The 24,301-nt window shown below is 40.3% G+C and overlaps 1 protein-coding gene across 3 annotated transcripts in view; it reads left to right on the forward strand.

Moving 5' to 3' along the window:
• The window catches only part of LOC128607667 (helicase ARIP4), a 49,987-nt gene that overhangs the window by 11,976 nt on the left and 13,710 nt on the right, over positions 1-24,301 (forward strand). Inside the window, exons 2-11 of one of the 3 annotated variants that reach the window (XM_053624748.1) lie at positions 6,851-7,064; positions 8,321-8,454; positions 8,616-8,738; positions 10,513-10,715; positions 11,039-11,221; positions 12,588-12,721; positions 14,657-14,853; positions 22,497-22,839; positions 23,027-23,204; positions 23,391-23,600. In XM_053624748.1, the coding sequence (XP_053480723.1) occupies positions 6,851-7,064; positions 8,321-8,454; positions 8,616-8,738; positions 10,513-10,715; positions 11,039-11,221; positions 12,588-12,721; positions 14,657-14,853; positions 22,497-22,839; positions 23,027-23,204; positions 23,391-23,600 (1,919 nt within the window). Of the gene's footprint in view, positions 1-6,850; positions 7,065-8,320; positions 8,455-8,615; positions 8,739-10,491; positions 10,716-11,038; positions 11,222-12,587; positions 12,722-14,656; positions 14,854-22,496; positions 22,840-23,026; positions 23,205-23,390; positions 23,601-24,301 lie in introns of all 3 variants that reach the window. The other 2 variants (XM_053624749.1, XM_053624747.1) reach the window with 2 other exon arrangements.

Consider the following 24,301-nt stretch of genomic DNA (forward strand, 5'->3'; position numbering starts at 1 on the left):
TGGTTGTCCTTGAGTGTGTGTGGTGGTAATTTTCATAAGTGCTGGTTATGTATGAGAGGTTACATAACATGCTGAAAATGATTAATAAACCATCAGGGAGTCTACATGTACTCAAATTAACTCACATTTATTTTCACTACATTTCACAATGAAATGAAATGTGAAAAGCTTAGGTGCAAGTTCCAGGCATTGCAGTTGTTCATATAGCACAGTAAGTACACTTAACATGGTAACAGAGTACAGGTAGCAGCTAGGACTGTGACAGTGGCCATGACAGCTGCACCACTACAGTTTGACACCGTAGTGGTGGAGTGTCACCTGCGGTGGTGTCGCATCACACGCCACCTTAATGTTTCTGCTTGAGTGGGCACTATGACAAGTACAAAGTACAGAGTTTTGTGTACAAGTGTAATAATAATAATAACAGTTGCGATATTCATTTGTATTTATAGCGTACCATATAGTGGGAGATTTTATGTTAAAATACAAATTACGTAATCATAATCATACCTTATATGGTGTTGTCTGCTAGTCTGAGCATGGCAAAATCCTGTCAGGAAAATTCTGCAGTTTCACTTCAGGTTCTGCTACTGCAATCTTGTTGGGAAACCAAATGTAACAATGGCGATCTGGGAAAATTTTGGATTCAAGCTGAAGCAATAAATTTGGAGGAAGCCATATGTTGGCTTTGTGGGGGGAAAAAAAATAAGTGTTTAACGGGCAAACACTACCCTACAAATCTCAGGATCCATCTCCAGGCATGACACCCAGCTGCGTTTTTTATTTAATTTAATATTTAGCTTTTTAACATATTATTTAGGTTACTGTCCTAGTGGTATTTCTTTTATAGGCTTGTGGTATACTACACTTGTAAAAGAAATTAGTATTCGTCAGAGAAACATGCGTTTCACTTCTTCTCCTCTGCAGGTCAATCATAATACCATATCCTGCAGCACCCTCAGGCTGTTTCACGTTGCAACAACATGACACAACTAGGTAGTTTCAGGGAAGTGCTCAAATAAAGCCTCATTTAATTTTTTGTTGTATTTAGGTTTTTATTTAATTTAAGTCTATAAAATTTTTATATATATATATATATATATATATATATATATATATATAAAATATTACGTGGTGATTTAAAAAAACGTCACAGCACTAGTAGCAGTAGACTACAATTATGAAATAACAAATATACAAAGTAAGAATGATGTTCTGAATATACAAAGTAGAATATACAAATGTACAATAGCATATAGCACAGTGCACATTACACAAAATACAAATTACAGTTACACAAAATGCAGTGCAGACAGGTGCAATTGCTATTGTTTACATTGTATACAAAATGTGCAGTGGTACGTGGTATGTACTGGTGTTGGTATACTGTAAGTGTGCATGGAGGTATTAATATAGTAATAATTAAAATATATTATATATAATCAGTGCAAGTGTGATATGTGCATTTGAGTCCAGTGAATAAGTGTCCAGGTTCTTGGGTATGGGGTTATTAACAGCTTAGTAACCTGATGGTCTGAGGGGGAAAAAGCTGTCCCTCAATCTGCTGGTGTGGGTTCTGATGCTGCGATATCGTCTGCCAGATGGTAGCAAGGAGAAAATTGGATGGCTGGAGTCTTTAATAATCCCCCAGGCTTTTCTCATACACTGCCTGGTGTATCTGTCCTGGAGGGAGAGAAGCTCACCTCCAGCTATCTGCTGAGATGTACGTACTACTCTCTGCAACGCATTTCAGTTGAGGGTCATACAGTTCCCATACCAGACGGTGATTCAGCCAGACAGGATACTCTCCACAGTGCATGTGTAGAACAATCTGAGGATGCTGGAGCTCATCCCAAATTTCCTCAGATGTCTTAGGAAGAAGAAACGCTGGTGATCTTTCTTTACTATGGCCTCTGTATGGATGGACCATGTTAAGTCATCGGAGATGTGGACCCCGAGGAACTTGAAGCTGCTGACTCTTTCTACTGGTGCTCCATCGATTGTGCTTGAGCTGTGCTTTCTGTCCTCTCTCCTAAAGTCCACCACGAGCTCCTTGATCTTGTTGATTTTTAGAGAGATGTTGTTCTCCTGGCACCAGTGTGTTAGAGAACATACCTCTTGTCTGTAGGCCGTTTTGTCATCCTCTGTGATCAGGCCTACCACCGTCGTGTCGTCAGCAAATTTGACAATGACATTAAAGCTGTGGGTGGCCACACAGTCATGTGTGTACAACGAGAACAGGAGTGGGCTGAGAACGCAGCCCTGCGGAGCTCCGGTATTAAGGGTCAGTGGTGAGTAGGGATGTCATGAGAACCGATACTTCAGAACAAAGTCGATACCAACATTCTTAAAATGTGACGGTACTTGTTTTTCTGCAGTTGTGTAGGTACCGACTGTAATGAAGAAGGAACCAAGGTTGCAATTCTTCCTGACCTGATGGGGCAGAAAATATGTGTAAGTGTTTTAGTTGGCACACAAGTGGTGAAGAAGAACAACAATTACAAGCACATGGGAAAAACTACAGAAGTTTAGCTCCGCCCCCACTCGTTGAGAGGAAATGTGGTATGGAATATGTAAATACTTTGCATTCGAGGCGGATGACAACAAACATATAATTGATGCTCTGAAGCCGGTGTGCAACCGAAGCTATCGTTCATTTCAAACAAAGCGAGGAAACACCTGGAATTTAGCGAAGCACCTGAAAGACGGGTCCTATATTATGTTTGTTTGAGGCAGCTCGCATTATGGGCGTGAAACCAGCTAACGTTATGCTCCATATAATGCTAACACATTGCAATGTTATAAACTACCTCCTAATGGGCCACCATGCATCGCCATTCAGCCTGTGTCCTGTCAGCAAAATGTAGCCTAATGTCACTAATAATTATTCAAATGTTAATGCTTTTAATAAATTGTGCCTCCATATCAGTGAATTTAATCTAATGCTTGCATTCAGAGTATAAGGGGTGTGTGTGTGTGTGTGTGCGTGCATGCGTGCGTGCGTGTGTTGTCCCCCTATCTATATAGAGGAGAAATAAGTCACAAGCATGACGGCCGGTGTTACTTCCACGAGAGCTTTACTCGAATGGAAAATTACCGTTTTTCCTCCAGGTATGTGGGCGGAGACTAAAGCAATCGATCCCAGAGTGCAGGATTCAGACCATCCTAATAGATGACTGATCAGCGTTATACTTACTTGAATTATTAGTGTATTAACACATTAAAATGGAACAACAGCGAAAAATAAACTCTTTTAACTCTCTTTTTTAAACATTTGACTATTTAACGTGTTACATGTGTGTGTGTGCGTGTGTGCGCGCATTTAGGAGTGCACCTCAACTGTAGCCTCCACTCATTGTCAGACAGTGTTTGATGACTAAAATATCCCCCTCTCCCTCAATTTTTTTTTGCTAGTGTCAGACAGAGAAGGATGTTCTCCAGGAGAGTTTTAAATGTATTTTTTTAAATTTTATATTTATACCACACCGTGGGATCGACTTTGGTATCGAGTATCGTGAACTTTTGGTGGTATCGGTACCGACTACTAGATTTTTGGTATCGTGACATCCCTAGTGGTGAGGAGATGTTGTTTCCCATTTTGACCACCTAGCGTCTGCCTGACAAAGTCCAAGATCCAGCTGCACAGCGAGCTGTTTAAGCATGGAACTTACCATCAAGTTTGAAGGGCACTATGGTGCTGAATGCTGAGCTGTAGTCCACAAACAACATTCTCACAAAAGTGTTCTTTTTGTCCAGGTGAGAGAGCAGTGTGAAGGGTGAAGGCAATAGCATCACCTGTGGATCGGTTGCCGCTATAAGCAAATTACAGTGGGTCCAGAGATGTGGACAGTATGGAGCAAATGTAATCTCTGATTAGTTTTTCAAAGCATTTGCTTTTGATGGGAGTCAGAGCAACAGGATTCCAGTCATTTAATGTGACTGGTGTTTTGCTTTGGTACAGGAATAATGGTAGATGTTTTAAAGCATGTGGGGACTAGAGAGGGAGAGGTTGATAATGTCAGTGAAAACCCCCGCTAGTTAGTCTGTGCATACTTTGAGGACGCGACCTGGGATGCCATTTGGGCCCATGGCCTTGTGAATATTCACCGGTTTGAGAGATCAGGTTACCTCCGCAACAGAAACAGTAAGTGAACTAACCTCTGACGTATAGACCACGGGAGCACTGGTATTAAACTAGGACTCCACTTTGATCTTGGCTGCTCTGATTGATTTTCAAAGGGGATATTTGGCATGTTTTTGTTCCTCCATGGTTCCAGAATTAAAGGTGGAGGTCTGCGTATGTAGTGCTGCTCAGACTTCACCGTTAATCCACGGTTTTCTGTTAGGATAGATCTATATTGTTTTGGTCGGCACCACGTCTAATATGCACTTGATGAAACACATGACGGAGTCTGCATACACCTCAATGTTGTCATCAGAGGCAGACCAGAACATCTCCCAGTCCATGTGATCAAAGCAGTCTTGAAGTGCAGAATCCGAGTGAGTAGCGATGGTCCAAAACCTGGTCTCCTCGTGTGTTGCATGTAACATGCTGAAAGTTACTGTCCTAAAGTTGGCTTTGTTAAAATCCTCTATAACAATAAATGTGGCCTCAGGGTGCGCCGTCTCCAGCCTGCTTATGTTTCCATACGGTTCCTTTAGTGTCTGGTCTGTGTTTACTTATGGGGTAATGTACCCAGCTGTTATGATAACAGCTGGGAATTCCCTTGGTAGCCAGTACGGTCGACAGACAGCGTGAGGCATTCCAGATCGGGGGAGCAAGAAAATACGATAAAGTGCACATTTCTCTGATCACACCATGTGTTGTTAATCATAAAGCATACACCTCCTCTTCTGCTTTTCCCTGAAAGATCTTTTGCTCCATCAGCGCTATGCACGGAGAACCCCTCTGGCTCGATAGCTGAATCGGGAACCTCACCTAACATCCAAGTTTCTTTGAGACACCCAATGCAGCAGTCCCACGTCTCCCGTTGGAAGGAGATTCGCGACCTCAGTTCACAAATTTGTTGTCCAGAGACTGGACATTCAGCAGTAAAATCCAGGGGAGCGGGCATCGGTTAGTACGGCGTCATAGTCTGATGAGGTCGCCGACTCTCCTTCCCCTTTTTCACTTCCGTGGTCTCAGCCGAGCGGTGCAAACAAAGGGTTCCGGTGCTGTCTCAGTAAACAGGTTATCAGCATGGAGGAACTCAAAGTCTGGTTTCTGATGAGCAACATAGGAACCAATGTCTAAGTGTTTGTCTGTCATAGCCAATGAGACAACATCTGGAATGAAAAACACAAGAATAAGTGACAAACAAGAAACTACAGTGTTTCGTCGGAGCTCGCAACACAGCTGCCATGCTCGGAGCCACATTGGATCTAATGTATCCTCATGTACATTACTTAGTAAAACTTTTTTTATACATTCATCATTCATTCATTCGTCCTCAGACAGTTTCAGGGTTGTGGTGAATCTAGATCATATCGCATGGACACTGGGTGCAAGACAGGAACACACCCTGGATGGGATTCTGGGCATGATGCGCGCACACACCTTTACATACTCATTCATACCTATGGCCAATTTATCTTAGCCAGTCCACCTACTAGCATGTATTTGGGAGGTGGGAGAAAACTGTAGAATTCAGAGTAAACCCATGAGGACACTGGGAGAACATGTGAAACTCCACACAGACTGTAATCCAAGCTCAGAATTTAATCACTTGGAGGTGTGAGGAAGCAATGCTAACTGCTGAACGATCATGGTGCCAAAAGTTTTTTATGCTTAAAAAAAGTGGAGACATTAAAATGAGCTTACAAAACCAAAAAAATTAGACATTTGACATTTTAAAACAATTCAATCCTTATTAAGATTTTTAATTTCTAAATAATTTTTTTCTTTACTCTGACATCCTGTATGAAAACATGAAATTTTGGCAAATGTCATTTTTGAATGTTTTCTAAAATGCTAACATCAGACAATGATGTTAGTAATTAAAATAACAATAAAAATAATAAATTAGCAATTATTCCTAATATTAAATGAGTAATAATTAAAATAATAATTTACTAGTGATTAAAGGCTAGAGGGAAGTAGTAACATCACCATATCTGCATAAATGTTAAATATGAATTGGCATCCTTATACATTTTTTTAATTATAAATATATTAAATGGGGTAAAGGTTGGGGGAACGGTGGCTTATTGGTTAGCATGTTTGCCTCACGCCTCCAGGGTTGGGGCTTTGATTCCCGCCTCACACCTCCAGGGTTAGGACCTTGATTCCTGCCTCTGCCCTGTGTGCGCGGAGTTTGCATGTTCTCCCCGTGCTTCAGGGGTTTCCTCCGAGTACTCCGATTTCCTCTCCCAGTCCAAAGACATGCGTAGTAGGCTGATTGGCATGTCCGATGTGTCCGTAGTGTATGAATGGGTGTGTGAATGTATATGTGATTGTGCCCTGCAGTGGTTTGGTTCCCCATCCACGGTGTACCCACCTTGTGCCCAGAGTCCACTAAGATAGGCTTCTGGCTCCCCTGTGACCCCATGTAGGATAAGCAGTACAGAAAATGGATGGCAGGCAGGGTATCTTAGTGGCTAGCATGTTTAACACCTCTGGGGTTGGGGGTTCAAACACCACTTCCGCCCTCTGTGAGCAAAGCTTGCATGTTCCCCCAGTGCTTCGGGGGTTTCCTCTGTGTACTCTGGTTTCCTCCCCCAGGCCAAAGACATGCATTATAGGACCCTGTTGACCCTGTGTAGAATAAGTGGTATGGAAAATGGATGGATGTATATTATATAAATATTTATCTGCCTCTCTCTTTCTTCTTCTGTTTCGCTAACACTGCAGATCAGAATCAGAATGTAGGCTACAGCTCTGAAAATGAATCTCAGGGCAATGATTCTTTGCGATGGCACTGTGGCCTTCCCTCTTCCTCAGGTAAGACTTCAGCACGGATGCCAACTTGCCCTCTGTCTCACCTGGAGGGCCGCAGTCCAAATATTGGCTTGGACAATGCCAAGAAGAGAATCTCAAAACCTGCTCACATGCGGAGGAACATCAGGTCTGTTTACACTCTTTTTAAAAGAAACCTAGCCCCAAAGATAGCTAGTACTGAGTGACAGATAGTTTATGCTTATGTGCTAGATGGACCCCCACTGGCCACTAGCTTTGCCCTTTCATTAAAAGGAATGGACAGAATTTTAATACACTTTTAGCCTGTTAGCAGTTGTTATTATAATGGGAGTCACTTTGGTCAACAGCAGCTAGGTTAGATCATAGCACACAACAAATTATGAAGGCGGTGAAGTTGACTGGCTGATAAATAGGTTAGAACCAGGTATGGATTTGATAGGGATGCCAAAGAATCCTCAAAAGAAAAGAAAAAAAGCACTATTTGGTAAATGGTGAAAATGGTAAATGGCGCACTTATATAGCGCTTTTATCCAAAGCACTTTACACTGTGTCTCATTCACCCATTCACACACACACCAATGGTAGCAAAGCTGCCATGCAAGGCGCTAACTTGCCATCGGGAGCAACTGGGGGTTCAGCGTCTTGCCCAAGGACACTTCAGCATGTGGAGTCATATGGGCCGGGAATCGAACTGCCAACCCTACGATTAGTGGACAACCCTCTCTAACACCTGAGACTCAGCTGCCCCTCTAAAACTGCCATTCTCTTTGTTTTCACACCTTCATACTGTACCTTCAACACGCATAGCCCAAGTTTCCCCTCTGGGATTATTAAATCCATCCATCCCATCTCATCCCATCCCAGGAACTATAACTATAGTATTAAATTAATGCAATTAACACATGTTGATAGTCTAACCTGGATATTGTAGATTTGTTCCTAAGAACTGCTGCTGTAATGATAGAGTATGAAGCTCATACTTAACATCTTTTGAATGCACTATTGTTTGACTTTACAGGTATTGTTTGACTTTATAGTGTTGTAGAAAAGTAATGATTTATAATCTATACAGTGTCAGCCAGAGGAAGATGGATTCCCTTTTGAGTCTGGTTCCTCAAGATTTCTTCCTCATGTCAGCTCAAGGACCTTTCTCCTTTGACTTGCTCATTAGGGATCTAAATGTATATCGAGACTTCTATAAATATGCTTTGTGACAATGTCTATTGTTAAAAGCACTATACAGATTAAATTGAATGTGATTAATTAGACTATCACATAACTGGTTCATGTGTTTCCTTTCTGTAGCTAAACTTTTTTGTGGTGGGGGGTATGGGGGGCGGTTGCTGGTTATACTCCCTCCCCCATCTATTGCTTAATCTACCTATTTTGTTTATCTACTTGTAGGAAGTTGTTGAAAGAGCACCACTTGGATGTGGTAACTAAAGTTGCCCAACTTGAAGAGACAGAGAGACGGAAGCGCCTGGATCAGAGGAACAATTTTACTGTAGCTCCAGAGCTTGTGTACACACACACACTAGGTAAGAAACACTTATACACCGTGTCACACATGCAAATAATCATGGCAGCAAATGCCGATATTAATTTCTCATAATTCACTGACTGTAAAGGCATCTGATGTTTGTACCTGTTAGTGTTTAGACGGTGTTAGTCATGGTAATGAATGTTTCCATTTGTGCAGGGGATCTGTGTGCAAGTCTGACTTACGGCTCCAAGGAAAGTGCAGTATGTGTGCAAACAAGCAACAGCAGTAACGCATCTGGCACTGAAGTGTCAGTTCTTCAAACAACTGCCCCTATAAGAGGTGAGAAGCATACATTTACATAAATGTGCATAAGACAAAAGTAAGTGTTCAGTCAAGCTTTACACATGTGGTGTATTCAGGAAGACACACACACTATATATATATATATATATATATATATATATATATATATATATATATATACACACACACAGTATCTCACAAAAGTGAGTACACCCTAGACAAGAGTAGAGTACATTCCTACACAATTCTTTTTTTCAGATCCTCAGAGAGTTCTTTGCCATGAGGTGCCATGTTGAACTTCCAGTGACCAGTATGAGGGAGTGTGAGAGCGATGACACCAAATTTAACACACCTGCTCCCCATTCACACCTGGGACCTTGTAACACTAACAAGTTACATGAAACCGGGGAGGGAAAATGGCTAATTGGGCCCAATTTGGACATTTTCACTTAGGGGTTTACTCACTTTTGTTGCCAGTGGTTTAGACATTAATGGCTGTGTGTTGAGTTATTTTGAGGGGATAGCAAATTTACACTGTTACACAAGCTGTACACTCACTACTTTACATTGTAGCAAAGTGTCATTTCTTCAGTGTTGTCACATGAAAAGATATAATCAAATATTTACAAAAATGTGAGTGGTGTACTCACTTTTGTGAGATACTGTGTGTAATATATATATATATATATATATATATATATATATATATATATATATATATATATATATATATATATATATATATATCATCCCAACCGTAAAGTATGGTGGAGGAAACATCATGATTTGGGCCTGCTTTGCTGCATCAGGGACTGGCCAGCTTGCAATCATTGAGGGGAGGATGAAATCCCAAGTATATCAGACAGTTCTTCAGGATAATGTGAGAATGTCTGTACGTCAGCTGAAACTGAGTAGAAGTTGGGTGATGCAACAGGACAACGACCCAAAACACCGGAGCAAGTCCACTACAGAATGGCTTCAGAAAAACAAAATCCGCCTTTTGGAGTGGCCAAGTCAGAGCCTAGACCTCAACCCAGTAGAGATGTTATGGAATGACTTGAAGAAAGCCATACACATGAGACATCCAAAGAATATGACAGAGCTAAAGCAGTTCTGCCAGGAAGAATGGGCTAAAATTCCTCCTGAACGATGTGCAGGTCTGATCCACAGCTACAAGAAGTGCCTGGTTGAGGTTATTGCTGCCAAGGGGGGGTCAACCAGTTATTAATTCTAAGGGTTCCACTGCCATTTTGAATGTTGAATGAGTGTGTTCAATAAAGACATGAGGGATCAGAATTTATTTTGTGTTATTATTTTAGGCACATTATATTTGTCAATACCCTTGACTTAGATGAAGATCAGATCTTCACATACTTCACATACAAAAGTTCACATACTTTTTCTTGCCACTGTATAAAACATATAAAACATGCATGCATACAAACACACACACACACTTCATCTTAACAAATGCAGACTTGTGTAACTGTAACTTCTGGGGGTGAGAATAATATGTGGGGTGCATGTATGTACTCAAAACATGTTTAATAGAGAAAGCTAACAATAAGCAAAGCAAACGATTATTAAACTTATATCTATAGGCTGATAAGTTTGCTTCTTTATCTGGCAATAGAACAAGGCTATTTCAAGCTTCAAATTATTTTTTAAAAGTCTATAAATACATTTAATAATTTTATATTTGGTTTATGGTAATCTTATAATAGGAAATACTAGATATATTTGACTATATTCAAGATAGTTTCATTTACTAAGTTGTAATTTTCTGCAGAGGCTGTGTGTGTTTCTGTAGACCAAAGTTCAGTTGAGAAAACCACCTCATGCTTCATCAGCAAATCGGCCAATGAGGATTCTGAGAGCAGCGGTGTGCATCTTAACAATGCTGTCAACCAACCAGATGCTCAGGAGCGAGTCCTCATCAATGTCGGTCACCCAGAGGATGACAGTGACATCTACCTCTCCCCTCAACTTGCCCGTTTCGTCAAACCTCATCAGGTGATCTATCAAACAGTTAGTTATGACCTATATGTTCATCAACAAAACCGAGTATAGAATATAAAGTTAGTTAATAATCTAATCAGCTAATTACAACAATCAATAAATGTAAAATTAGCAAAAAAATCACAATTTCGTTCACTTTTTCTATTCTCTCTGTCTTTTATATTCCTCACTTTCTCTCTGCCCCATTTCCCTGATTGTATTCTCACTGACTTTTATGCTTTTTCAAATGATCACTCTCCCCTCTACCCCTTTTGCTCTCATGCGCTCCCCCTTTTTTGCCCTCCCTCCCATTCTGTCGTTCAATCTCTGTCATTCAGATTGGAGGAATTCGGTTTCTGTACAATAACTTGGTTGAGTCACAGAAGCGTTTTAAAAGCACCCCTGGTTTCGGCTGTATCCTGGCTCACAGCATGGGCCTGGGTAAAACTCTACAGGTCATCTCTTTCATCGACATCCTGCTGCGCCACACCGGAGCTCACACCGTGCTCGCCATCGTCCCTGTGAGTGTCTGTTTATGTCTCTGTGTGTGTGTGTGTGTGTGTGTGTGTGTGTGTGTGTGTGTGTGTGTGTGCATGATGTCTTGATCATGTGTGTACACTGTGTTGCCAGTTTATAGGGTATACCACCCACATTCAAACAAATTGTACACTCCACACAGCACATCATACATTATGGAAGTGTTAGTATTTAGTTGAGTTTTGAATGACCCACTGTTACTTAAACATGGAAAAGGAAGAAACCTTAAAACAGGAAGAGCCCCCAAACATAATGGCTCTGCTCAGCTCCTGCAGAGTATCTTTCAGTTCTTTAAGCCACAAGTACAACTTGTAACACAACATTTTAAGACAAAGGAAGAACCACACCAAGACTCTTTTCTGTACATGTGCCCAGGTGGTTAAATCTTCATGTGGCTGTTTTCAAGCACGGTTTAAAGAGCCGTCTCCTTAGTAATACCACTGATGTTGCACACTAAAAATATTATGTTTATGATCCTGTGGACAAAAACAGCTTGTGGATTAGAGTAGTCAAAGGAGAATGATGAGAATTGTGTAAGAAAACAATTGGGAACATGGGGAATTGCATTAAAATTGGTATGCAGAAGGTCATTGAGAAATGCAACAGTTATAAGACTTTGTCTTGAACCAATTGCCTCCCCAGGCACAGAAATATTCAATTTGGACCATTGATACTCGGACAAATCTAGGTTCTTGTAAATGGATGAATCAGAATTTACTGCAAGCAACATTGATTTTCCCGGTTTGTGCAACGGTGCTTGTGGGAACAGTGTGATGGTGTGGGAAATGTTCTCCTGAACATATAAAAGACCTTGATGCCCTCTAAAGATTTTCTGAATAGTGTAAAATGTGTGAATATTGCCATTGAACAAATCCATAGCTACAGTTTGTCGACACTTCTGGCATGATAATACATCATGTCACAAGGCAAGGATAATTCCCAAATGGTTCTAGATCTGCAGAATCTAAATGCTGAGAGCATAATTTGAATGAAATGGAAACAACGGCTTGTAGGAAGACTATGCACCTGTCAAATTTGTAGCTACAGTGCATTTCCACATAGTATACCATGGTACTCCTACTCAATACAGCCAATATCTAACTATGCCCAAAATAATTCTGTTCTAAAGGCCAAATGAGGTGCAACAATAGTTGATGGATGTACCTAAACTGGCAACTGGTGTATTTGCAGCATTTTACATAATCACACATAACCTGTACATAACATGATCTCTGTCCATCCCTGTCTCTCACCTCGTTTTTTCCACATCTGTCACTCTGTCATTCCTCTTTTTACATGTTTTTTTTCCATTTCCCCCCCCTTTTTCTTGCCTCCCAATAATTGCTTCAGGTGAACACACTACATAACTGGTTGGCGGAATTTAATCTCTGGGTCCCGCCTGCTGAAGCCCTGCCACCTGACAATGACCCTGGCCACATTATGCCACGGAACTTTAAGGTTCACATCCTTAATGACGAGCACAAGTAAGTGAAAATAAAATTTCTGAACATACATGCCCATTTTCATGAACACATAAGTCATATTAAAAGAATTAACTTATTTCATTCTTAGTTGAATAAGTTAAGAATAGCACACGATGTGGTAGTGTGATGTGATTATTTTCGAATAGCACCACATCCTGAAGTGATTTATTATGCTTATACCACAGCAGTTTGCAAACGATTACTTTTTTTTTCTCTATTTAAAGAGCATTTTTATTCATTTAATGTTGTGGAACTTCCATGAAAGTAGTTAGTTTCTGTTATCACTTACATTTTAAAGACTATAAACAGTTGTTCCCTCACCAGCCTCCCTTTTTTCTCTCGCTTAAAGTTAATAAGGTAAAAAAAAAAAAAAAAGCCAGCTTGGCATGTTACTGAGAAAGCTCAAAGCCCTCTGTTCTGATGACTTTCCCATGTCGGACAGCTTAAAGTTACAATCATGACAAATAGTGTGTGTCTGTGAGTACATGTTTGCTGAAAATGGCAGATAGCATTTTCCTCTGAGTGTGTTATGCTGCCCTGTGATGCAGACTCAAAAAAAATTATATGGTTGGCTGGTTTCACATGTTTCGGTGGAAGCACATGTTAGCATTCACCTTTCATGATTTGTAGCTGCCATATGATGGGGGAGAGCTGGTTGGTGAATGGGACTTGGTAAGACCAAATTGGGGAGAGAATTGTAAAATGAAAAAGTTACAGCTTTACCTCTGAATGTTACAAAGTGCTGACACTGGAGTCTCCTTCAAAAATGTAAAATAAAAATTGTTAATTAGAAAATAGAAATAGACAGAAAACTTAAAAATATCAATGATTACACACATTTTTTAAGGTTATGTGGAATGTCTACCATACAAATACCTGGGCAAGTTGTTACTATATAAATGACATTATTAGAATGAGTGCATTAATATAAACCTTGCAGCTGGAATTATTGTTAATAAATGTTATTACTTCAAAGTTAATGGATACATATTAATCAACCTATATTTAACCCTGTATTTTAAGTATAGTATATCTATCACTCTTTATATCACTTTGTCTATGATTGTTGGTCGGTTGAAACTGCAGGAAAGTTATCCATTATGTTGAACCATAATCGAAACTCATCTCAATAAACTAACACCATTATATTAAATTCAAAACCTCATCTTAACAAAGTAACACCTAAAACAGTGTGTCTGATTTCCCACTGCCTCTGTTATGCTTTGTGTCTCTCCTTTTGGGCTTATAACTGTTCTCCTGAGGCTGTAGCTTAGAGTTTGATGACTTTGCATGTTCTAATGTGCTTTCAATGGATTTTCAGCTGACATATGGGCCTCCATCAAGGAGATGAGCAATGACTAATTCTGCCCCTTAAAAAAGCCAAAAACTTGGGTAATGTTTTGAAAAACAGACTGAATATGGCTTGCTCCACCTCCATAAAAGTCTGCAGCATGGAGCATAAGGACCCTCACTGGGTTGATTAATGTTTGATGATTCACTTTTCACAGTTTGATATCTCTGAGTGAGTTATTCTGCCCACTCACATCTGCTCCATGGCCCACTTCTCTCTCGCGCGCGCGCGCTCTCTCTCTTACCTCTACAGTATCTCTCAAAAAAGACTACTTTTTACTTCTTTTTTTTTTTTGCTCTCTCTAAATCGCTTCATTTACTAATGCAAACATGTATATTCATTCACACAGCATGGTGAGGAACAGCAATATTACATGGCCACCCACTGAAGGATATTAATTTATTTGTGCTTCATTGAGGTTTTTTTTTTGTAACCAGTTATACCAAATGTGAGCTCCAACATATTTTTGTGTAATATTTTGAATTTGCAGCATATGTTACAGCATTTCTATAAATTATAATGTAGTCTAGGTCAAGGCTAGACTCATTCTATGTTTGTAAATATGTGCATGTTGACCACTACAGGACCACAAGCAGCCGTGCTAAGGTAGTCGAAGACTGGTACAGAGATGGTGGTGTGCTGCTAATGGGCTATGAGATGTACCGTCTACTCTCACTCAAGAAAAGCTTTGTCACTGGGCGAAAAAAGAAGAACACAAAGCCATGTGAGCAGGGTATAATTGATGTAGATAAGGAGGACCACCAGCAGAAGCTAATGAAAGGTCAGTGTTAAATGTTAATATTTACATGCTTTTGCTTTAGTTCTGCAGTGTGAGGCTAATATGGCTATGCAAACCTGTGAATTCTCCCTTTCATTTTCTGTTATAATCATGCAAACTGCATGCAGAACTCATCAAATTTTGTTGCCACAAAAAAATCAGCGATACACTGATTACATAGTTTTACACTGGTACTTTTCTGTCGTTTAAATGATTCTTATATTATTATAGATAATAATTTGTCCTATAATGCCAGAACTTGCTAAAGCATATACAGTGCCCTCCACTAATATTGAAACCCTTAGTAAATATGATCAAATGCTGCTGTGAAGAATTGTCTTTATCGTTTAACCTTTTGATATTTTGTTTTTAAAAAATCACAAAAATATTCTGCTCTCATGGATATCAAACAACTGCAAACAAAACACGGGTTTATTCCCCCCAAAAAACTTTGATAAATATAGATGTGCAACAATTATTGGCACCCTTTTAGTCAGTACTTGTGCTACCTCCGTTATCTGCCAAGATAACAGTTCTGAATCTTCTCCTATAATGCCTTATGTGGTTGGAGAATACGTGGCAATTGATCTGAGACCATTCCTCCATACAGAATCTCTACAGATCCTTCAAATTTCGAGGTCCATGCTGGTGGACTCTGCTCTTCAGTTCACCCTACAGGTTTGCTATGAGTTTCAAGTCAGGGGACTGGGATGGCCATGGCAGGTGCTTGATTTTGTGGTCAATAAACCATTTTTGTGTTCATTTTGATGTATGTTTTGGATAAGTGACCTGCTGGAAGATCCAACCATGGCCCATTTTAAGCTTTCTGGCAGAGGCAGTCAGGTTTTCATTTAATATCTGTTGATATTTGATGCCATGTATCCTAAGAATTCCATGATGCCATGTATCCTAAGAAAATGTCCAGGTCCTCTGGCAGAAAAAATGCCCCAAAACTTTAAAGACCCTATTTAACCGTGGGCATGAGGTACTTCTCCATATGTCTACCTCTCTGTGTGAGCCAAAACCACCTCTGGTGTTTATTGCCAAAAAGCTCTATTTTGGTTTCATCTGACTATAGAACCCGATCCCATTTGAAATTCCAGAAGTGTCTGGCAAACTGAAGATGCTTGAGTTTGTTTTTGGATGAGAATAGAGGCTTTTTTCTTGAAAACCTTCCAAACAACTTGTTGTGATGCAAGTGACTTCAGATTGTAGTTTTGGAGACTTTCTGACCCCAAGATGCAACTAACTTCTGCAATTCTCCAGCTGTGATCCGTGGAGATTTTTTGGCCACCTTCGAACCATCTTCTTCACAGTGCATTGAGACAATATAGACACATGTCCTCTTTCAGGCAGATTCATAACATTTCCAGTTGACTGAAACTTCTTAATTATTGCCCTGATGGTGGAAATGGGCATTTTCAATTGTTTCTGGATTATATTATACAGATTATAGTTTTGTATAATTAGTGAACAACGCAGGAGTCATTGGTTATGGTTGTACATCTGAGATAAAAATACTAACGGGTTATGATCCGTATATACAGTAACAGGTAATGCAGATGAACAGACATAAACTTATAAAAATTGTAGTGCTAGGAGATGTCCTAAGGCTTCTTTCTCTATTGTAGAGTAATTGATCTGATGTTTATTGAACTTACATGAAAAATAACAAATGGGATGGTCTAGCCCAGAGTCATCCTCCTGAAGGAGTACGGCACCAGTGCCTAAAGCACTTCTGTTCCCTTCTAATTTAAAAGGGCGGGAGAAATTCGGAGCTGCAAGAACGGATGTGCTAAGTAGCATGGTCTTTATGCTGTCAAAACCATGTTGGCAAGAATCAGACCAGATTAAATCATTGGCAGGACTCAGCAGACTGGTAAGAGGATGTACGATAGTTCAAAAATTTCGTCAAAAATTCCGATAATATCCAGCCATGCCTAAGAAACGGTGTAATTCTCGTCGTGTGGTGGGCACAGGAAAATCAACAATAGCGCAAACCTTGGCATCCACGGGCTGAACTTGACCTTGACCCACTACCTTTCTCGGGTATGTAATTGTGGCTTTTCCAAATTCACACTTGGCTAGATTAACAGTTAAAGAGGCATTTACTAAGCGTTGGAATATTGTTCTTAGGATGGAGAAATTCTCGTGCCAGTCCGAGGAATATATCACGAGGTCATCAAGGTAAGCGTTACAGTTAGGTACTCCTGAGAGCACAGTCCTCCATCCTAGAGAGGATAGCTGTCTGGACTGTAACAGAATTTACTTTTCGGTAATCCATGAGAAATCTAAATGTACTATCTGGTTTTGGAACGAGAAGACATGGAGACCTCCATGGGCTGAAACTGGGTTCAGCTAGATCATTCTTTAGTAAGTACTCCACCTCTGCTTTCATTACTGATCGTTTTATAGCATTAACACGATAAGCATGTTGTTTTATGGGTGATCTGAATGATGTGTTGTAGCATGTTCGTTGTGTTGGTGTATCCTTAAAAAACATGGCAAAATCATGAATGACTGCTAGAATGTCCTGCTTTTGTGCCTTAGACAGATTAGTAAGAAAAGTTGGCAATGTCTGTAGTCACCATCTGATCGAGCTTTTCATCCTTTTTCACAACCTTAGAACATTGTAACTTGGGCGAAGGTTGTCTTCTGCAAAAAGTGGCAACATGAATTAATCATTTAACGTCATGTCGTTCCCTACTCTACACTTTTGCGCGCGTGTCGCAACATTTGCAGGAAACACCTCTGGATACTTATCAGCAATGTCATCAGTAGCAATAAAACAGTCAGGCTTGTCAACCACCTCTACAACAGGTGTCATTTTTCCTCCAGCCAAATCATTGCCAAGGATAAACATAACACCCTTCACAGGTAGTGAGGCATGTACCCCAACCTTAACAAACCCGCACTGTAAATGGACACTATGTAGTGGCACCTTTTATAATGTCCATTCCAGTATCCTGAATTAATACACTTGAACCGCACGATGTCTGTTCCAACAGCGGGAGATACTACAAACTAGATACTATGGGCATTGTTCTGACCGAACCAACTGGTTTTGGTTGTCCTTGCTGTTTCCGTTTTAAACATAAACAGTCAGCAATTACATGCCCTATTTTATGGCAATAAAAACATTTTTGTGACTCTTTTGGTTGTGGTAGACTAACTTTAACACGAGGATTCAAGTTTTGTGATGAAGGCAAAGCCAGCGTTTTGTCAGCCCGAGTCGAAACGAACATATTTTTATGAGTTAAGACAAACTAATGGTCAAGCACCGCGGCTTGAGGCACGGCATGACTTTCTGTTCATTTATATACGTGACTACTCGTACCAGTAAACAACTTTCAATCCTCCAAAAGAAGCAAATCCTTTAAAGAATTAAAATCTTGCACCTTACTTGCCATTAACCACTTATCAAAAAGAATTCCCTTCTCACGGGCCAAATCTACACACGTATGCTGCGCTGTTTTTTTATGGTTTCTAAACCGCTGCCGATATTTTTTGGGCACTAGCTCATAAGCGCGGAGAATAGCATTCTTCACTGTCTCATATTGAAAACTATCCCCAAGGCTAAGTGCTGAACTAACCTCCTGAGCTTTTCCGGCCTACACTGCAATAAAAGAGGCCATACCTCTTTCGGCCAACAGAGTGCAGATGCTATCCGCTCAAATGCGGTAAAATAAGTATTCACCTCGGTCTCTCTAAAGTGAGGCACTAAAGAAATATGTTTACTGATATCAAAAGCAGCTGTTGAAACATCACTCTCAACATTCATAGAGGCAGAGACAGGGCTAGACTGCACAACTGGGCTAGAGACAACTTTCCTTCACTCCAACTCAATATGTCATAAATTGTGTTTCAGCCTCAATCTCGAACTTGCGGATGATGCGACGCAGCTCCATTTCAGCCTGACATTTCGGTCCATTTTTGCTTCCATCCGCACATGGGTGAGTCGGCCCTTAAGCCGTACATCGCTCCCAGACCCACCGGAGTGCGGAGAAAAAGGATAAAAAGGTGGCAAGGTTGCCTTGGCATTGGCCTCTACCTCCACCTCAGCAGCCTCACTCTGTGCCTTCTCCGACATGACAGGGCTACTTGGACATGTCTCAGCAGCCATCGGGACAGGTCTCATCACCACCCACATCTGGCAACAAAAGCACATGAAGTTCAACCAACTTCTGAAAAATAACTTTCTTAATTGTTTTATTTAGGGCTTGCCTCACCACAGAGATCCCATAATGGTTGCAATTTTTAACAAGTCATCCTTCCTACATTTGTCAAATTTGTCGAAAGTTGGGTTGTCAATAAATAACTGTAAATCAAGGGTACTCATAATTCCTGTCCTTCCATTTTCATTATCCACTATTGTCCACAACCGTTTCTTTTCAGTTTCGGCACAACCCAGCGTGGAGATATACCCACACACAAAATTGACATCCAGGAGGGTCAAATCAATTCAGAAACATCCCGGACGAGCCCCCACAAATGTTACGTCCCTTAGATGTTGGCTAGGGGTAAAGGTGTGTGAGCAGCTATAACCATGTAGACAGGCAGTAACTGAAAAAGGAAAACGGACCAAAATCTGCTTAAACATTTATTTACAATGATGATAGTGCACAAAGAGAAAAGTTGAAAAGAAAACACAATACTTACAGTATTTACAAAACCAATAACACACAACAATACACTCGCACTACTCGTAACAATAACGAGGTGGGAAGGTGAGCCACGAGAGGTGCCAAAGAAAAGAACTAAGCAAAACAAAACACCCCTAACTAGAGTTTTATCAGCTATTCTAACTAACAAAAAAAAACGCAGAAAAGAAAAGTCTTCGGTGTACAAAACACCCTACTCTGACTACTCGGATAATAAAACATACAGGGTGTATTACTCTCCTAAACCTGGTGTGTCTAATACAACAACCGTCCTACATGCTGCACAATATATGTCGTGCGACTTACTACCCTGCTCCCTCCTTCCAAGCCTCACACACACTATGGGATTTGAGGAGACAGGACAGTGTGCCGGTGCACACTTGACAAATACAACACACACACACGTATGTGTGTGTATATATATATATGTGTGTATGTATATATATATATGTGTATATATATATAATATTATATTATATTATATTATATTATATAAATATAATGACACGCATTTCCCCAAACATCAATGCTTTTGCTATTTTCTTATAGCCACTTCCCATTTCGTGAAGCTCAACAACCTTTTGCCAAACATCACAGCCATATTCCTTGGTCTTACCCACTGTTATGAATGACTAAGGAAATTTGGCCTTTGTGTTCCCTCATATCTATACCCCTGTGAAACAGGAAGTAATGGTTGAACAATTTCCTGTTCCTAGTCACCCAGGTGTACTAAAAACATTTTTTAAATATCAATGTGAATATACTTCAAATATATTTTTCTCAAATGAATTCATAGAATTGTTGCACGCATATTTAACAAATATATACATTTACAGTATCTCACAAAAGTGAGTACACCCCTCACATTTTTGTAAATATTTGATTATATCTTTTAATGTGACAACACCGAAGAAATGACACTTTGCTACAATGTAAAGTAGTGAGTGTACAGCTTGAGTAACAGTGTAAATTTGCTGTCCCGTCAAAATAACTCAACACACAGCCATTAATGTCTAAACCGCTGGCAACAAAAGTGAGTACACCCCTAAGTGAAACTGTCCAAATTGGGCCCAGAGTGTCAATACTTTGTGTGGCCACCGTTATTTTCCAGCATTGCCTTAACTCTCTTGGGCATGGAGTTCACCAGAGCTTCACAGGTTGCCACTGGAGTCCTCTTCCACTCCTCCATGACGACATCACGGAGCTGGTGGATGTTAGAGACCTTGTGCTCCTCCACCTTCTGTTTGAGGTTGATGCTCAATAGGGTTTAGGTCTGGAGACATACTTGGCCAGTCCATCACCTTCACCCTCAGTTTCTTTAGCAAGGCAGTGGTCATTATGATGCTGGAATACTGCCCTGCGGCCCAGTCTCCGAAAGGAGGGGATCATGCTCTGCTTCAGTATGTCACAGTATATGTTGGCATTCATGGTTCCCTCAATGAACTGTAGCTCCCCAGTGCCGGCAGCACTCATGCAGCCCCAGACCATGACACTCCCACCACCATGCTTGACTGTAGGCAAGACACACTTGGCTTTGTACTCCTCACCTGGTTGCTGCCACACATGCTTGACACCTTCTGAACCAAATAAGTTTATCTTGCTCTCATCAGACCACAGAACATGGTTCCAGTAATCCATGTCCTTAGTCTGCTTGTCTTCAGCAAACTGTTTGCGGGCTTTCTTGTGCATCATCTTTAGAAGAGGCTTCTTTCTGGAACGACAGCCATGCAGACCAATTTGATGCAGTGTGCGGTGTATGGTCTGAGCACTGACAGGCTGACCCCCCACCCCTTCAACCTCTGCAGCAATGCTGGCAGCACTCACGTCTATTTCCCAAAGACAACCTCTGGATATGACGCTGAGCACGTGCACTCAACTTCTTTGGTCGACCATGGCGAGGCCTGTTCTGAGTGGAACCTGTCCTGTTAAACTGCTGTATGGTCTTGGCCACCGTGCTGCAGCTCAGTGTCAGGGTCTTGGCAATCTTCTTATAGCCTAGGCAATCTTTATGTAGACCAATTCTTTTTTCAGATCCTCAGAGAGTTCTTTGCCATGAGGTGCCATGTTGAACTTCCAGTGACCAGTATGAGGGAGTGTGAGAGCGATGACACCAAATTTAACACACCTGCTCCCCATTCACACCTGAGACCTTGTAACACTAACAAGTCACATGACACCGGGGAGGGAAAATGGCTAATTGGGCCCAATTTGGACATTTTCACTTAGGGGTGTACTCACTTTTGTTGCCAGCGGTTTAGACATTAATGGCTGTGTGTTGGGTTATTTTGAGGGGATAGCAAATTTACACTGTTACACAAGCTATACACTCACTACTTTACATTGTAGCAAAGTGTCATTTCTTCAGTGTTGTCACATAAAAAGATATAATCAAATATTTACAAAAATGTGAGTGGTGCACTCACTTTTGTGAGACACTGTATATGTGTGTATAAATATGTGTGTGTGTGTGTGTGTGTGTGTGTATATATATATATATATATATATATATATATATATATATATATATATATATATATATATATATATATATATATATATATATATAATGTATGTATGTATGTTTAACCTGTGTTGTGTTTGCAATGGTTTTATATCCATGAGTATTTTTGCAAATTTTTTGAACAAAATATCAAAAGTTGAAACAATAAAGACAATTTTTTTTATAGCCTTCTTTGCTCATATTTACCAAGGGTGCACATATTAGTGGAGGGCACTGTAGATGTGAAGTTACTTAAATAATGATATAACAAATAATATAGGCATGTTTTGTAGTTTGCATGATTGCCTGAAAGTTAAATAATTTATTAGCCATGGTTTTATCAAACCTGTTTATTCATTTACTTCATACCTATTTCATACATATTTCTTTTGTTATCTATACAATATTTTTTTGTTCTATTAACCAAAATTAATTATTAGTTATTTTAACAAAAATTTAATTCAGACTCTCTTGTTTATCGAGAGGCATCGAGAGGGCTCTTTCTCAGCCTGGTCCAGATGTGGTGGTCTGTGATGAGGGCCACCGCATTAAGAACTGGCATGCCAGCACCTCACAGGCTCTGAAGGGCATTGGAACACGGCGGCGGCTAGTGCTGACTGGCTACCCCCTGCAAAACAACTTGTATGAGTACTGGTGCATGGTGGACTTTGTGCGTCCCGGCTTCCTGGGCACACGGCCTGAGTTCAGCAACATGTTTGTGCGGCCCATCCTGAATGGTCAGTGTGTGGACAGCACACCTGAAGATGTACAGCTCATGCGCTACCGCAGCCATGTGCTACACAATCTGCTGGAAGGCTTTGTACAAAGGTGAATTAATTATTTGCCTAGGCAGTAATGTTACTATGAATGCATGCTGTTATAAAGGCCAGGGAAGGTACAGAACAATTACCGGAGAGATGTACCTAATAACGTTGTCAAATACATGAGTTCCTAAGATGAAGACCACTAGGTTGGTGGTGCTAATTCTGTGATATGTGTGTTTGTTGTTTTATAGATGTGGACATGATGTGCTATGCTCCCAGCTGCCACAGAAGCAGGAGCATGTAATTTTGGTGCGTCTGACGGCACTGCAGCGCGCACTCTATGTTGAATTCATGAATCGCTTTAGAGAGGCTGGAAATACTGGCTGGCTTAGCCTTAACCCACTTAAAGCCTTCTGTGTCTGCTGCAAAGTGAGCAGTTTTTTATTTTTTTAAGAATAATGTTTGTTTACCCCATCCAGGGTGTACCCCACTTTGTGCCTGATGCTCCCTGGGATAGGCTCCAGGTTCCCCACGACCCTGTAGGATAAGCAGTATAGAAAATGGATGGATGTTTGTTTATTTTTGCATCATGTCTATGTGTTTATGTATGGATAGATCTGGAACCACCCTGACATACTGTTTGAGGCACTTGAAAGGGAAAATATGGCCAGTGAGCAGGATCTGGACCTGGATGACATCACTGCTAGCAATGCTCATTGCTCAGCCAATCAGAGGGCGAATCCCTGTGAATCAAGCAGCAATCAAGGAGAACTGACTCTAAGTCGGCTGCAGGAGAAAACCAGTCAGGTTATTACATATGAATGGGTAAGTCTTATGCATTATACAGTAGGATCTGAATGTCTGAGGCCACTATGAGTTGTAAAAATTAATAATAATAAACAAAATTAATCGTAGGGGTGTGACATTTCTGTTGGGTATGGGTTTTGCTCTCTGTTTTTGGTAAGCGAGTTAAGGGAAGCTAATTGTTTTTTTAGGTAAGTTAGTTGCTCTAAAACAGTGTTTTTTGTTTGTTATTTTGACCTTGGTCCACCCTGAAGTTTGTCCCAGTTTCATGGTGTGTCCAGATCTTCTTTAAAACGTGATATTCTGTAAATATCACAATATATATCACCTTTTTGAGCTTACTCTTGTGTGTCTCATTCCTGTCTATACTTACCAACTAAATTACCCTTGCCTTTACTTATGCTGTGCGATCTAACCCTAGACTGGGTCATAACATTTGGCAACTTGTATTTCTTAAACAAGATTATACCATTCTTTACTACTAATGGTCACAAAGTGATATGATACCAGTCATCAGTTGAGAAGAGATGACAGTAATTCATACTATAAATTTATTAGCAGACGTGTTATCATTTGTATGAAATATATATGATGTCAGACAATTTTAAAATGAAGCAAATGGTGTGAAAAAATATTACAAACATTAAAATTTTTGTTGCAGGTTTGTATTTATGAAAAAAACCTTTTTTGTTTATAATCATTGAAACTGTTTCTCAATGGTG

Source organism: Ictalurus furcatus, chromosome 5 (assembly GCF_023375685.1).
Source record: "Ictalurus furcatus strain D&B chromosome 5, Billie_1.0, whole genome shotgun sequence".
NCBI classification, from domain to species: Eukaryota; Metazoa; Chordata; class Actinopteri; order Siluriformes; family Ictaluridae; genus Ictalurus; species Ictalurus furcatus.